Source organism: Charadrius vociferus, unplaced genomic scaffold (genome assembly GCF_000708025.1).
Source record: "Charadrius vociferus isolate BGI_N301 unplaced genomic scaffold, ASM70802v2 scaffold375, whole genome shotgun sequence".
Lineage (NCBI taxonomy): Eukaryota > Metazoa > Chordata > Aves > Charadriiformes > Charadriidae > Charadrius > Charadrius vociferus.
The window spans coordinates 1,533,546-1,548,827 of record NW_009648440.1 but is presented as its reverse complement, the minus strand read 5'-3'; the positions used below and the strand labels follow the sequence as shown (position 1 = coordinate 1,548,827).

At 44.1% G+C, this 15,282-nt stretch overlaps 1 protein-coding gene across 1 annotated transcript in view; it reads right to left on the bottom strand.

Moving 5' to 3' along the window:
- BMP6 (bone morphogenetic protein 6) overlaps positions 1-14,958 on the bottom strand; it is a 29,225-nt gene extending 14,267 nt beyond the window's left edge. The window contains exons 1-2 of the mRNA XM_009885428.1: positions 14,849-14,958; positions 10,658-10,894 (exon numbers count right to left, since the gene is read on the bottom strand). Coding sequence (XP_009883730.1) covers positions 10,658-10,894; positions 14,849-14,958 — 347 coding nt within the window. The remainder of the gene's footprint in view (positions 1-10,657; positions 10,895-14,848) is intronic.
- Positions 14,959-15,282: the final 324 nt, after the last annotated feature.

Sequence of the window (15,282 nt, the reverse complement as noted above, 5' to 3'; positions counted from 1 at the left end):
AGTCACTTCCTAGAGTATATTTACATCACTGATTTTTCATGTCCAAATGCAATTCTTCTTTCTACCATATCACACTTTTTTTTTTTTTCTTTCTCAGATTGAACCTCCATCATTATTAGATTGCTTAGAATACGGACTTGCCTTCCAGTGTCTCCCCCGTCTTAGTGTCCTCCACAAATGTAATAAGAAAACTGCCTGACCAAGGTACAAATCTACCAAACAAGAATGCTCCACTTTATCCTAGTATGTCACACTCACTTTGGAAAGATTTCAATCTCTTTGTAAGACGCAGAAAAATGGACAACTGGGCTTTCCAATCCAGTTTACTCTTTGCAAAAAGTTTCATACAGGACTGGTTTTCAAACAGCCCCGCTATTCAGCTGACTTTTGCATTGTTCGATCGGATGAAGCCAACACTGAGGGTTCACTCCACAGGTGTTGTAGGTCACAGTAATAATGCTAGCAGGTAACATCCTAATACTTTCTGCTTACGCCTGTTTGTCACGCAAACCTCACAAAATTGCATATCATTTCTCACTAGTTTTGGTTTTGGCGTGATGGTTTTAAGAAAATATTCAGTCACCTATTTCCAAAGACAAAATTAGGAAAAAAAAATATTTACTCGCATAAAAAAGAATCCCAACTATTTAACTCAGAGTCTTTAATCATTCCTTTATTTTTCATAATAGAAACGTTGTATGTCCTTCCTCTTTTAAGAAAATCACCTCAAATTTGGCCAAGCAGTAAGTACTTGAAAATTCCTGCCCACACAGACTCAACAGAGATTCAGAGCTTAGCAACAAAATCCTCTGGACCTCTGGACTTTTTGTATGCAGGGAACATACTTTCCCCTCCTTTCCCCCTTGGTAAACCAAGTATCATGTATCACCAGAGGGGAATCTGCTCTTCCCTACGGCCACATGTCCAAGAAGAAATGCCCTTGCTACTCCTGCAAAAAAGCCATACAACGTATGATTTTGGAACAAAGACTGGAAGATCTCCTAGGCTGGCCGCAGATGGAAGGGAAAAAATATCTAACTAGATGGGGAAGGGTGAAGAATTTGCTGCAGTCATGGAGGACACATGGACATGCAAGGACTAGATGGAGAGAACCTGAATAAAAGGAAAAAGACTGCAGAGATAAGGAAGTAGAAATTACCCACGGCCACCACACCTCTGTGAATCAGGGCCATTATTCCCGACTCAGCATCTCTTTGCTTCTAGAAATAGTTGGCAAACTACCAGCATCTTCCTGCATTGATGGCTCACAGAGGGCTACAACCTGCTCCTGCTGCCATCTGCGGCAACACAACTGCCAACAAACATGGTGACAGACATCAGAGATGTGAATCTCACACTTCCAGTCTTGCCCCAATGTTCACGGGGAAACGCAGCCACTCAACTTGATCCCCCCACGAGTTCTGCTTTCTGAAGACCACGGAAAACACATTTATTCTATTCCTCTCCCACTAGGGCTGCAAAAGAAAGGCAGCAGGCCTGACAGCTAAAGCTGCTGAGTAGCCTTATTACCACTCCTGATGCTGGATGGTTGGCTGATTTTGGCAGGGACCATTTTTGCCATTGGTGTTTGCTTAGCAGGTCCACACTCTACAGCCCTACCCGTTGCAAAAGTTGGAGCTCGCACAGCAGATGAGCAGGGGATTCCTGCAAGCCAAAGGGCAGTGCTGGAGAAAGGAAAAAATCATCCGAAAGTGGCAACTAAACCTAGCGGAGACAGTTGACCCTCATCAGTATATGCATCAGTTTCTCATCTGTGTGATGAGAACACCACCACTAGCTTCACCTTATAGCCACGTCAAAAAAAGAAATAGTTTAGGACGCAGTCAGATACCATGCTGAAGAGTGCTACACACAAGTAGATGCAAGCCCATAGTCAAAGCAAAACCTGAAGAGTGGACAAAAAGGTGTGAAACAGATCATATACCGCGCAAGTTGCATGAAACGAAGTACTGAATTTCTAGTCATTAAGTGATGACATTGATCCTGTGCAGTGAGGCAGGCAGTGGCCTTCCAAGAGAAAGCACGCAACCATGTACGCTGTCACATCAACGGAAAGGCACCAGAAAACTTCAGCATTTGAGAACAGAGGCAAGATGAGACCTGAGGGAAACTGGAAGAGAGCATGAAGAATGTGAAAAACTAGAAAAAGAAAGGCTGGAAGAAATGCACGAGCCAGCACTGTTGAGCAGAGAGAGAGTATTTGATCACAGCACAGGCTGAAGAAAACAGTCAGTCCAGAGGCTTCATGCCCAAGCAACCCCACATGTCAAGGACACCACAGGACCTCTGGCACCCGCACAGCAGGACTTTCAAATTCAGTGTACAGAAGAGAAGCTTCATCACCAAAGCAGGCAGTTTCTTAACATCCTCTCTGCCTAAACTTGCCCCTGGGTTATCATACAGATGCTGTCATCTCATAGTCACTATGGTGCCTGACACACTCATCTTTATTTTCTGTGTGCTTAACCATCTGGATGAATTCAGTTAATTATTTTCATAATAAGGCTGCTGCAGGCATAGTATGTGTTAACCTCAGATTATTAAAGGGAAGCAACTGAATGGGAAGAAACTGAGGCAATGATCTGAAACAACTTTCCTGAGACAAGATTCCCAACTCAAAACAGGAGCTCTTTGTTCTGGATCAGGGCCCTGAAGTACGTTCTCAAGTCCCAAGAAATAAATGGGAGTGTTTCCATGGCCTTCAAAAGACCCTGGAGGAGGATGGAGAAGCAAAGGTCAACAGAGCAATCACAAGTGGCTGCAATAAACAGAAAGAAGTACACAGTTTACCAGAGAAATATGGCCTGTGTAATTCAGAAGGCAGGATTTAGCTCCAGTGTTCTCAGAGAGCAATCTGATTTGTCAGATATAAATATCAAATATAGCTACTATTCTTAACGCTGGCATCCCAACCATGTACTCGGGGCATTTATAGGAGAAACAGCTTGCATTTAATTTCAGTGCTTCCCCCCCACCACCACCCCCCCGTAAGATAAATATTTTGTTAACTGAAACCTCTGTGTAAACCTTTCAACGAAATGTCTCTGGGTGTTAATTCTCTTTAATTGAACACTAATTAGATTAGAATTTAGTCAAATTAGTAACCAGGTCAAGTGGTTAATCTTAGTTACTACTTAGTGAAATGTTCACATTAAAATAATTTCTCTGTTCTGGGTACACATTACAACATGGAACTTTGCTACAGGAAAAACACCAAAGCCATAAAAAGCTAAATTTAAAGAAGCATCTGTTGAACTAGGTTTTTTAGTTTCCCACCCTCCCTGGCCTTCTTTCCCCAACCAGGCAGAAGTTTTACCAGGGAGACAGCGAGAACAAACAGAAATCTCACCTTCAAAATGACCAAGTTAAAGGTCTCTAATTTTAATTACAGATCTCGGAACAACATTTTTGGCCCAACTTCAAAGCTCGCAATTACCCAGGTGTTTAAAGGATTGTTTCGCATCAACAGCCATTTACCAAAGCATTAATTACTATAAGTCTCTAAAACTTTCCTCAGCTGAACCTTTTTGTTTACTTTTCTTCAAAGACAAGTTGACATAATAGTCTAGACTGCCTAGCAGCAGTTTCTCAAAAGAGAATTTTGCACAGAAGTGTGTGGGATTTACATTTGAATCAGCACACTTTCTAAATGCTCTTCTATTCTGTGTACCTCAGGATCTGAGTCTTCAGTTTGCACTGACATCAATCTTCTGTAAAAATTATCCTGCATATAGCAAACTAGCAAGATTATTTGTTCTTACCTACTAATGACGGACTAATAACTGCCCTCAAAACTGACTCAGTCTTACCGAGTTGAATGGAGATCCACATAGATAAAACTTTGAAATCACAGCTTTTTCAAACCTGTAGAGCCATCATCTTGCAGCAGATATAAGCGCTACTTTGAATTTAAAACTGTTTATTACTTATAGAACAGACTATGTGGAGCTCACACAGCATGAGGTACTGCCAACAGATGCAATACAAAACCGTAACAACTTAGTATGTCTAAATGATCATTACTCCAAAGATTTAAAAGCACCGTACAAAATTTAAACGATCGGTGCTCACTTGTACAGAGAGCCTCAGGCAGGGGAATGCCAGCACCTGGAATGAGCTGTCACGGAAAGCAAAGGCAGTCTCCATCATTTCATGAGAAGCAGTAAGGCCCGGTTTAACTGTCCTGAAGAAGCTATACTATCTGTGGGCCAGGGAGAGACGTGCACAACCTATAAGAGCTCCTTAGAAATGAGGAGAGAATTATTGAAAGCTGTCAGCCTGCAAATGAAGTTACTTCCAAGGTGAAATGGGAGACCAGCAACTGGGCACTAATTTGCAGGGATTAGCAGCCAGGGAGGAAAAACTTCTAAACAGAGATGCCTAGACACTATGGAGGGGTCTGCAATTTGGCACAGGCAGAAGAGAGTCATCCTGGATGCATCCAGACATGGGAACGCACCAGAAGGGACAGGCAGGTAAGTTCAGCTTCAGGCTGCTCACTTACCAGCCCCACACTGCCACCGCTCTGTCTGATAAAAGCTCCCCTGTGCTGAAGAAGCTGTCCTGTATCACTGTGGGTATCACCCCTGGAGGTAAAGTCTGCAGGGGTGGGAGGTTAAGTCTTGTAAACTCACTGGAAGCGCAGCACAGCGAAACATCGGTTTCAAGGCTGCAGCTGGCAAAGAGCAGAAGATCAGAGCCTCGAGCTAGAGCATGTGGCCTCCCTGCACCGAGACTGCAGGAAGCTCAGCGTACAGGTCCGTGATAATCCCCAGCAAAGCCAACACTGATATTTGAGTGCAAAGGTGTCCCCCCACATCCAGCTCAAGGTCTTGAGCTTCACAGCTCTGAGGAATGAACATTTTGCCAACAGGAACAGTGAAAAAAAGAAAAAATCGTCCCCAAGCCACGGGGATAGGAGATGTATTTCTCATTTCCTTGACTATGATTTAACGAGGCTACGGGGTATTATAGCTGTAGTGATGGCTACAGTACTACATCTCAGAGTTTAAATGCAGTTTGAGGCATAAAGATGGGGGAGAGGGCAAACGGGTAGTATTTGTCTTCGTCCTTTAAGAAAAGAAATAAGGCACCGATATGGTGTTCTTTAGTTTTGGTAGAAAAAGCCAGCTGGTTACAGAGCAAGTAAGTTTCATCCAGAATAACTTTGACTTTTAAACTACTAAAAACCAACCACCCTAAAACACAACAAATTGCATACCCACAGTGGGAGTTCAACTGAAATGCAGACAGACGCTTCTCTATAGCATCATGGAAACAGCTCTATCATATACAAATATATGCACACTATATACAAATCTGACCCCAACTTGAAACAGATTGATGCTAGCTTTGCCATTTGTATTACACAACCCATTCCAAAACCCAGTTGAGGACGGTTATTTATTTTCTAAGCTATAAACACTGCCGGCAAATCAATTTGCCCTTTAGATTAGAAGCTCGGATCGCATTTGTATAAATATCCTGTTGCAAAGAGGAAGACTTTATTACCACTGTAACTGGCAGCTAAAAACCGACCAGTGCCTTAACCCTTAAGGAATGGTGTTCAGCAGCAGAACATACTCCCTAGGCGGTCGCTCTGCAGGGCACACCTATGTCCACACGTGTCTTATCATACAGGAGGAATCTTTCTGCCCATCAAGTCCTCATATTTCATTCTGGGTGAAAATGAAACTGTTTAATAAACTTTGACCATCAAGGTAACGTATCTTCCTTTGATCACTAACACAGGCCACTGTGTTTTTCATAGATCAGTTGTTTGGACAGTGTGGGAGTGTTTTGATGTCTGCATTAGCAGGATATTTACACTTGAAAACATACTGATGATCCAAACCAAGGACTAACATCTTTGATCAACCACAAGCTAGTCCTGACCTGACACCTCTCTGGGTGAGAGCAAGGAATTTTCGAGAAAGAAAAAGAAATTAATGAGCTGTTTCCAGGAGCAAACTCATTTCTCCCCTTGCAAAGTTCTTGCTTACGTGGCAATCCACTCCCAAGAGGTACCAAAAGTCACAGAGGGCTTTGCTGGTCCCTCCACGAAATCAGCACTACACCTTAGAAACAAGCCGACATGCAGAGCTAAGCTGTGTGTCGGTACGACCGACGGGAGGAGAGTTGAGGCTGTGCAGATCCTGCCTGCTGACACTAAACGTCCCCTCAGATACGGCCAAGGTGGGACAAACACCTGGACGCTGATGCCACTTGTCTTCCTAAAACTGGTGCTTTGGCAAATCTCCCCACTTTCCGCACACACCAAAGGGGGGGAGGGGGGGGGGAAGTCCCCCACCTTAGCGCAGTCTCTTAAACTCTGGGGGGTCAGACGCTGAAGGGCGGCAGCATCTAGCGGACGTGTGCCCGTTCCCCCTCCCGACGTCAGCCCTACAGCCCATGTCAAAACCGAGAGCCGTCCCCCTCAGAGCAAACCAGACGTCACCTCAGCTTTGTTTGCTGAAGCCTCTTCTCCACACAATCCGACACGCATACCGCTGATGGCTGGCCACAAGCTTGACCTATCCTGAGGATTTCATTAATCTCTTCGCAGCATCCCACTGACAACTCCAGCAGTTTGTGTTATGACAAAATGTGGCCGTTAACTGCGGTTTGGTTATAAAACAAAAGCCTAGTTTCTAGGCACTATTTTTTTTACCTTACGAAAGGGTGGAAGGAATGGGGAGATGAAAATATTACTGACAGAAGTGAGTCAGTATTAAAATGTTTTCTTTTTTAAGAGAGAATGTACTTAGACCGCACTGTCCTCAATGTGCGTTTCACTGCCTGGAGCCTCCACAAGTATCATTTTCATATTTCTGATGGCTTCGAATGAGAAGGAGGTCAAATTTCTCCCCAAAGGTTATGCTATTTCAATCAGCATTGATCTCTGATCGTTCGTGCTCTCTCCGCATACACCCCTGTCTGGGAGACCCATATAATCCTTGCTTTTAGCTTTGTCTACAGTGGCAAAAATCAGTTTGATAATTCAGTAACTGGTAGAAATTTAAGCCTCAGTCTTGGTTTTTGTTTTTAGCCACCAGGGAACGGCCAGCAGTGCCTCGCGATTCCGTGCAGCAGCACGCACATCTGGGCTGGAGTCACACGCTTACGCTCTTAACTGTCCAGATGAGCTTTTTTTTTTTTGCTTTGCTCAAGCAATACTGAATTAAGCCACTTCATTACACTTAATCGGAGCCAAGGGATACTTCCAGGCTGTGAGCTTTGGTGAAGATTTGTATTTACTGAATCTTTCTCTTATCTCCCGCCCTCCCAAACTCATTTCTTTGAGAGGAGCAGCCAGGTTTCTTTTTCTTTATATTTTTTCACCTCAGAGGTGTACGCTGCCTTTCTTTTATGGACTGTTGGTTCAAATCCATACGTGCCAGCTGCCCTGTTAAGAATCATTTGCGCCCAAAAGTATTTTTTTTAGCTACCAATAATTGCCTCAGACAACTGTTAACCTCATAAAAGCCAAGATTAACATGGTGACTTTGAACTTTGTCTAGGGACTGCCAATGTTGACTCAACAGACACTTTCTGTGGCCTTAGGAGACAAATTTTCCGGATCAGAAGGAATATTTGTCAGCAGAACAAGATGAAAAAAGGGGCTACTTCAACTCCTTGTTTCACCTGCTAGTTCACCAGTTAGACTTCAAGATCTGTACAGACTCTTCCTTATGCAATAAAATATCATCAAATGTCAGGAAATATCAGGCTGCTATTCAAACCATTAGTCCAAAGGAAGTGTGACACAACTTTTTTTAGGTTGGGTTTTTTTAAGTCAAAGGCAGCTGTTATTTTCTGGCTCGTAAGATGTCTGCTAAAATGCAACAGAAGCCTTACAAATATTTAGCAAGTTCCTTCAAAAAATAGTGGTTTGGGGTTGGGGGGGGTGTTGGGTTTTTTTTTGTGTAATTTAACCTCCTAATGTTTTCTACAGGAAAAGAAAACATTATATTCCAAATTAATCCACTCGGACAAAAGGGGGGGAAAAAGCACTTTGGATTTTTTTCCACACCGTAAAAGCAAGTGAGTTGATGATCAAAACCCAAACCCCCTCAGAGAATACAGCTCCTTAAGGCATACCAGAAGAATCTGAGGCATTTTTCCCCTCCATGCTGAGATATTACTGAACAGCTAAATACAACTTTTTAGTATTTGTTTTCAAGAATGTTTACAGGCCAAAGTCCATGCAGGTCACCAACACAGCTGCACGGTTGAATCTACAGCAGCAGCAGCCCATCGAGTCAGAACCTCAACTGAAGGTAACACTGAAGAGTGGTAAGCACTTCTAATACCTTATTTTAACTGTCTTTTAAGATCTGCATATTTTTAATAGAGAGGACAATTAATATAAATAGCGATTAAAATGTATACACTTTTATATACAGACACAGAGAATAGATACATATGCAGGTATTTATACACAAGCACACGTTTTCATATGTGCTTTTATGTTTTACATGTACATGAAAGAGCCCTTTAAGCTGAAAGGAAAAAGGGCGGAAAAGGGCATGTCCTTTTTGCAACTGCAAGAATCTGTGAGCCACGTTTTGGCCACCTCTGCGCAGATGGTGTGACCAGTCCCGCAGACTCATCTGAAGCGCAAATTTCTTTAGCCAAACGTCTCTCTCCTTCCCACCAGTAAAAATAAATAAATAAAGAAGGAAAAGAAACAAAAAGGGAGCCTTGAGGGACCGGATGAGTCAGAGGTTAGTAATGAACTACAGACACTCATCCGTGGGTCAGCGGTTCACGCCTAGCCCATGTCAGGAGGGACGGCGAATTGCTGGCAGTCTGGACCTAGAGGAAGCCGCTTTAGGATTCCCAGTCCCAACGGCAGGATCTCCTCAACACAGCTGCCGGCAGTGGCAGGAGGAACATGACAGAAGGGAACTGAAACACCCGAAATACTCGCCAGCTCTGGAGTGAGACCACCCTGGCAGCCCCCATCCGAGCTGCTGCCTCTGCTCCATCCGTAGGGAGCTCTCTAGCACCCAGTGATGCCCAGCACGTGGAGACGCCAAACCGCCCAGTGCCAAAGGACACGTATTGCAGCTTCACAGCACAATCTGATTTTGGCATGTTCCTGGCATGGTATTTGAAACAAAGAGATGAGGTGCCAGCATCATTGCTGTACACAGAACTAACAGCCACTTTCGGAACAAAGAGTTTGCAAACTTTGTTAGGAGCAGGGTACGTTAGGGGCTGTATTCTGTACTTCTATTCTTTTTTCTGCAATGCATTACTTGTTTGCTCAGCTTGAAAGAAGGTTATATACATATAAAAGTTGTCAGTTCTCCTTAGAAGAGGGAACGTTAGACCTGACATACTCTGTGCCCTGCTTTGGTGACCGACGCAGAGCAGCGTATCGACCACTTCCACAGTCACTTGACAGAGGTTTTCCTGAGCTCCAGAGGTGGGATCTCTACTTGTGAAATGTAAACCAGACCAACACTTAGTATTTTTTATTCAATGTGGCTACAAATGAACAATACAGCTAACATCTACGAAATCTGCATGACCATCTCGACTTCCTTCAGCTCTTCAAGTGGGTATTGACGTAGCATCCTAACCAGCACGCGTATTACCCCAGGATGCACTCAAGCAACCCGCAACTCAAAGTGCAAAGGAAACACTGACCTTTTAAAACTAACATCTTCTTCCCCATCATTTATATATCCAAGTATTTCTCTCCATTTCGCCACAGAAAAACCATTAACTATTTGATGTTGCCCTCACAAAAGCAAATCATCAAAGGCAGATCCCCCCAAATTATATCAACAGAAAGGCTGGAGAAAGAAGGACCAGAAAGGAAAACACCCAGGAGGCCTTCACAGAGGAAGGAAATTGAGATTTTTTTTAAACACTGCTGTTTCCAATTGCAGAGGAACAGTTACAGTCCTGACACATTTGAGCAGAAGTAACAAAACACTTTTGTACCACAGCATTACTCTGACATTTAATCGACTGTGTATTTCTATCTTTTTGCCTTGCACGATTTCCCCATCACAAACATTACCCTTTTTAAATTATCTCTCCATTTACACTTGTTCGGATTTGCCTCTTTTGCCTCTCTCATTGCCACTGAAAGTCCAGGAGTGATTTTGTACCTGTGGTAAGCATGCTGAATTTTCTTCTGCTTTATTTACTTTAATGTAAGCCCACCTGAGAGCAGGTTGAGTCTGCACTAAATACCAGTATTTTTTGAGCAGGTTATGCTTTTTATGCCGATAGTATCAAGTTGAAAGGGGATATGTGTATTTCAATACACAAGAGCAATGCCAGCATAATAACTTTAGTTATTTAAAAAATCTACTAAATCTACTAAATCATCTAAAATCTACTGCCTCACATCAGATTCTTGCTCTGTTTAAAGGCACACAAAGGCTGGAGCTAAGTGACATCTAATAGACTACAGCGCCATGGACTTTCTCGGGCTGAGGTCCATTTTGCACTCTACCAGGCCCACCTCCCACAGGGAAAGGACCACGCAATAAAATAACCCTGTTAACGTGAACAGAACCAGTATTTATTTAGCAGTCCTCTCAACATGAATGCACAAGCTCAGCCTTCCCCAGGACAGCGGCTGGTGGCACAGAGCAAGCCCCCTCTTGCGTACCTGTTCTGATGTTCCTGTAGCACTTGGTAGATGCTGATAAGGAAAGTTTGGTTTTTAAAGCTCCCCACAACGCAGTCCTTGTAGATCCGAAACTCAGCGGCTGTGACGGCCTCGCCCTCAGGAATCTGAGACAAATTAAACTTGAACTCCTTGTGGTGCCGCTGGTGAGGCGTGAACTCCTTGTCATACTCAACTGCAGATGGGAAAAGGAAAGAAAAGGAAAAAAGGGAACCATGACTAAAATTGAACAACAAAAGGTTTCCACATGCTGCCACCTGTTCCTTCAAAAAAAACAGGAATCTTATTTTTTTTCTCCAAAGATAGCCCTGGCAAGTGCCAGGAAAGCTTACGCAGCTAAAGCCCTTCAAATACAGTACTTGGAAAAGATGAATGTTCACCTTCTCTAGCCAATGTCTTTGAGATTTCCCATTTTTTAAAGAAAAGCCCGCTTTGACAGGTGAAATATCACCATGCATTTTGCTCCTGTGTGAAACACTGAAGCTGTGACGGCCCCCAGCCATTTTCCTCCTATGGATCTCCATGTTCTCTACATCATTTCCTTAAGCCTCGCGCCCCTTTTCCAACAGAGGAGACAATTAGCTCCATTTTGCTCTAGCACATAAAGGGACAGACAGAACTAAGTGCTAGCACCAGGTCAACCAATTCCCTAACTGTCCTAAAAACTGCCATGTTCTGGCTCCCGGGTTTGTGCATTAGGCATTGGACTGGCTCATGAGCAGGGTAAGATTAACATGACATTTATTTCAGAGGCTAAAGTTAACCAGAGCTCTCCCTCCTTTTGCAGAAGCTTATCTGAGAATGAGAGCTGAGAAGGAGCTTTTCCTTTCAGGCCTTAGGCCTCCTCAGGTACACTATCAGATATAGATATATAACCAGAAACCTTCCTTCTTCAGGCCTCGGGATTTGCATTTTCTCTGTTTGAGGCTCCCTTTGCAAACCCTACTTCTAGTCCCCTGTCTTGTATTACTTCATTGCATCTTGGTTTAGTCTGGCTTTGATTTATGGTTTGTTATTTCTTCTAATTTTCTATTAGAAATTGATTAAAATATTAACATATTATATAAATACACAAAATTACATCTTTAAAGCCCTGAGAGGAAAAAAATAAAACCAAAAAACCGTTCCACTGGTGCAACTGAAGAAGTGTATGTCAATGATGAACAAGTCACCATTATATTATCATTAGGGACATCACTGCATTCAAAGAAGGCAGCGAGGGAAGTACAGATCCCTTTTCACGTTCGTCTTTGTGCTCAGTTTTTGTTGCTCCCCCTGCTCAACACATCAAAAAGCAAAGGCGTCCATGAGCCTCCCCTCACAACATCCCATGAGGTAAGCAGCAATCCCCGTTTTACAGCTGGGATACTGAGTCACCAGGAGAGTGACTTGTCCAAGGACAGGCAGCAGAGGCTCGTGGTGGAGCCAGGAACGACGGCCAACGTGCTTGAGGTTCACTGCTTTACCCACAGGTTACCTCCCTGGAGAGCAGACATGTCTCCTGGCCACTGGAAACAGCCCACAGAGATTTTCCCCTCTACCTTTCCCAGCTGCCTGTTCCTCCTTGTCCCCCAGTCCCAGTTTCGTCTGTGTCCTCTCCCTTTCCTTTGGCAGCCCTTTCATGCGAGCTGCCTCATCTGGCTGGGTCCACGTCCTGGCTCCCTGCGAGACAGTTAGTCACATCCTTCTCTTTGAAGCTCGCCTGGAAATCTTTTCACCTCCCCATGACTGCTGCCGAGCATTCTGTGGGACACCGCACTGGGAGATGCTGCGCTACGAGCTGCCACGGGGCGAACAGGCAAGCTCACAAACCACTGTTAGTGTCAGACGCCGCTGTCGATTTTGGCAGTCTCGCATTGCATCTGTCTGAGCAGTTTAGATGTCAAACAACTGACACATGTGAGGGACCAGACCCTATGGCTTCCAGAAACGAGGTGGTGACACCCAGCATCTCCGTCAGAGATTGCACCAAGGCGAATGATGATACCACCTACTTCTAGTGCCACCTAGGAATTACCTCGCTGCCCACCGGTTGCCAGCAAACTGGGCTTCCCTTTGAAGCACCCAGCCCTGCTTTTAACTGGGAATAACTCTGGCAATGCTGGACCGGTTGGCGTCACTCATGTGTACACCCTCCGAAAAAGAGCCCGAGATGCCTGATTACTCCCTACCCCAAGGCGAGTGTCACAGGACACGCTTCCCAAAACGGAGCGGCCACGTACTTTCAGAAACTTGCGTGCATCCAACCAACAAGAAGCCACATTCGGCTGCTTGCAGCAGGACGACATGCCCAACTTGGCCTTTTTACTTGCTGCTACAAGACAAGAGGATGTAATTAATGGTGAGGGAATGTCTAAATCCGCAGGTCTGGAGAGACACACGTATGAAGCAACAATTCTCGATTTAGAACTTGCTAAGTCCTTGCTCACGGATGCAATGAGCAGCTGAAATCCATGTGTTGTCCCGCGTCCCACTCCCCGTGCCATTGCAGGGATGAGCTGACCTGCAGTCAGCTTTCCCCCAGGCTCACAGCTGAGGATGATAAAGGGGGATCAGGAAGAGCAAAGGGAAGGACACAACCAGGATGAGCAGCAGAACCCCATCAGGGTGCCAGAAAACTAAAATTATACCAGAGAGAAACAGCAAAGGGCATATTTGACGCTTCCTGCCACCTACAGCCCCACATCAAGATGTGATGTGGCCGCCAAGTGCACGAGGCAGAGCCGTCCCACCCAGCACAGGGCTCAATACAAGCCAAAATGTCACTTTTTATTGTCACTTTCCAACCTCAAGACAACTACAGCAGCCTGACCTCCACTCACCTCCACTACAAAATACACAGGTTAAAAGCAGTATAGCCAGACTCAAGTCCTTTAAATCAGTATTTTCCCATACCCCTCTTCTAAAAAGTCAAACACAAGCCACAAGAGGAAGAAAAAGCCACCCAAACACCAACCACAGAGCATCAAAAGTAGCAGCAGGTACGATGCTTGACTCCAAGTACCCTTTCCCAGTTTGTAACTTGCCCAATATATTTACAATAGTATTTTCCTGTTTTTTAAAACTTTCTTCCTTTATCCTCGTCCGAATACCCCATGCAATCACAGAAGCTGACTAAACTGATTACAAGGGAAACATTCAAACTGATTTCACTATCAGGCTTGGCAGAATAAACAACCGGAAACACACAAACAAGGAAACCTTTTTTTTAATCCTTCAGACTAAGTGATTTAGCTTTTTCTGTTATGAAAAAGGCACGTTCAGAAATAAATACTGTTCAGTTGATGGTGTCCTCCTCAGCTGCATTCAGAAGCGTCCCTACAACATCACAGGATGGAAAAAAGCCTACATTAAGCTTGTATGAAGCAAGTATAAAAGTTTAACGAGTTGGAAAGTTTTTCTGGCTATATATCTTCCCATGATACAATGGAGGGTGTTTTTTTTTTTCTTTGTGGGAGTGGTGAGATATTTAAGTTCTATATACTCATTGTCACCCCATCAAGTTAATAATCAACTGTTTTCATTCAGCAAGACAGCTTAAAAATATAAAATGCCAACAGTTCTTCTCTGGGGGCTTTTTACCCCCTGGAAAGTGTTCATTTTTAACAAAGAAGTCAAGTTTTAGAACAGTAAAATTTGGACAGGCAAGATCTAAGCTGCCGGTTCCCAGGATTACCCAGTCTGTATTGCTATCGCGCTACACTGCATCAGATGACCTTGTATTCAAAATGCAGAGACCATATGCCAAAATGCAAGGCAACAAAAGTAAGGACAAATCCTTTCTCAAGCTGCTCTCCAAATATTTTTTTTTCCATGTGAATTCATTCAGGTCAGTCGGATCGGTGATATATGAAATCCAAAGCTAATTTCCATCTGAAGATGGACATGTGCATGTCTCAACTGTGCAAAGACCTCGCAGGGAAAATCAGGCATCTCACAGCCAGGGCAGGTTGAAAGCAAGCAGATATGAGTGGTGCTGGCCTCCCATAACCTCTTCCCAGTACTGGCCAGAACCATCAGGAGCAAGCCAGGCAAAACCAGGGATTGTAGGGTCATGACATGAACTACAGCCATATAAAATTTATCATCATGGTCAAACTATATTATCCTGAACGTTATTACTCATTTGCCAGAGTAGCTCCTTGGAGACTACAGATCCAGGCGTGCACGTACCAGGGCAAGCTGGGAAAGGAGATGGCAAAGAGAGGTTTTAGCCCATCATGGGTGTGTGTCCTCTGAGCAAAAGGGACTGTCTGCTCCACCATGCAGGTCTCTGCCCCCATCATGGCTGGGGCTTCGGCTGCTCCTTCACTTGCAACACAGAGGAGAGTCTGAGCTGTGGGCACCAGGAGTACTCACCCCCAGGTTTTCATTACAGCTCATTTCTGAGCAGAGCAGCTGAACACGCACAAATAGTTAACAGAGAAGCCTGCCAGTAGCTCTTTACATTCCCCTCAACAAATATTTTTAAATACTATACAAACACAACACTATTGTTGAGCAGTTAAAAAGGCAAGAATGGCAAAATTAGGGTTACTGTGGTTTTGAATTTTGTGTATTCTAATTCTAACCCAGTGTTGCAATAGCCAATTTCAGCACAAAATGTC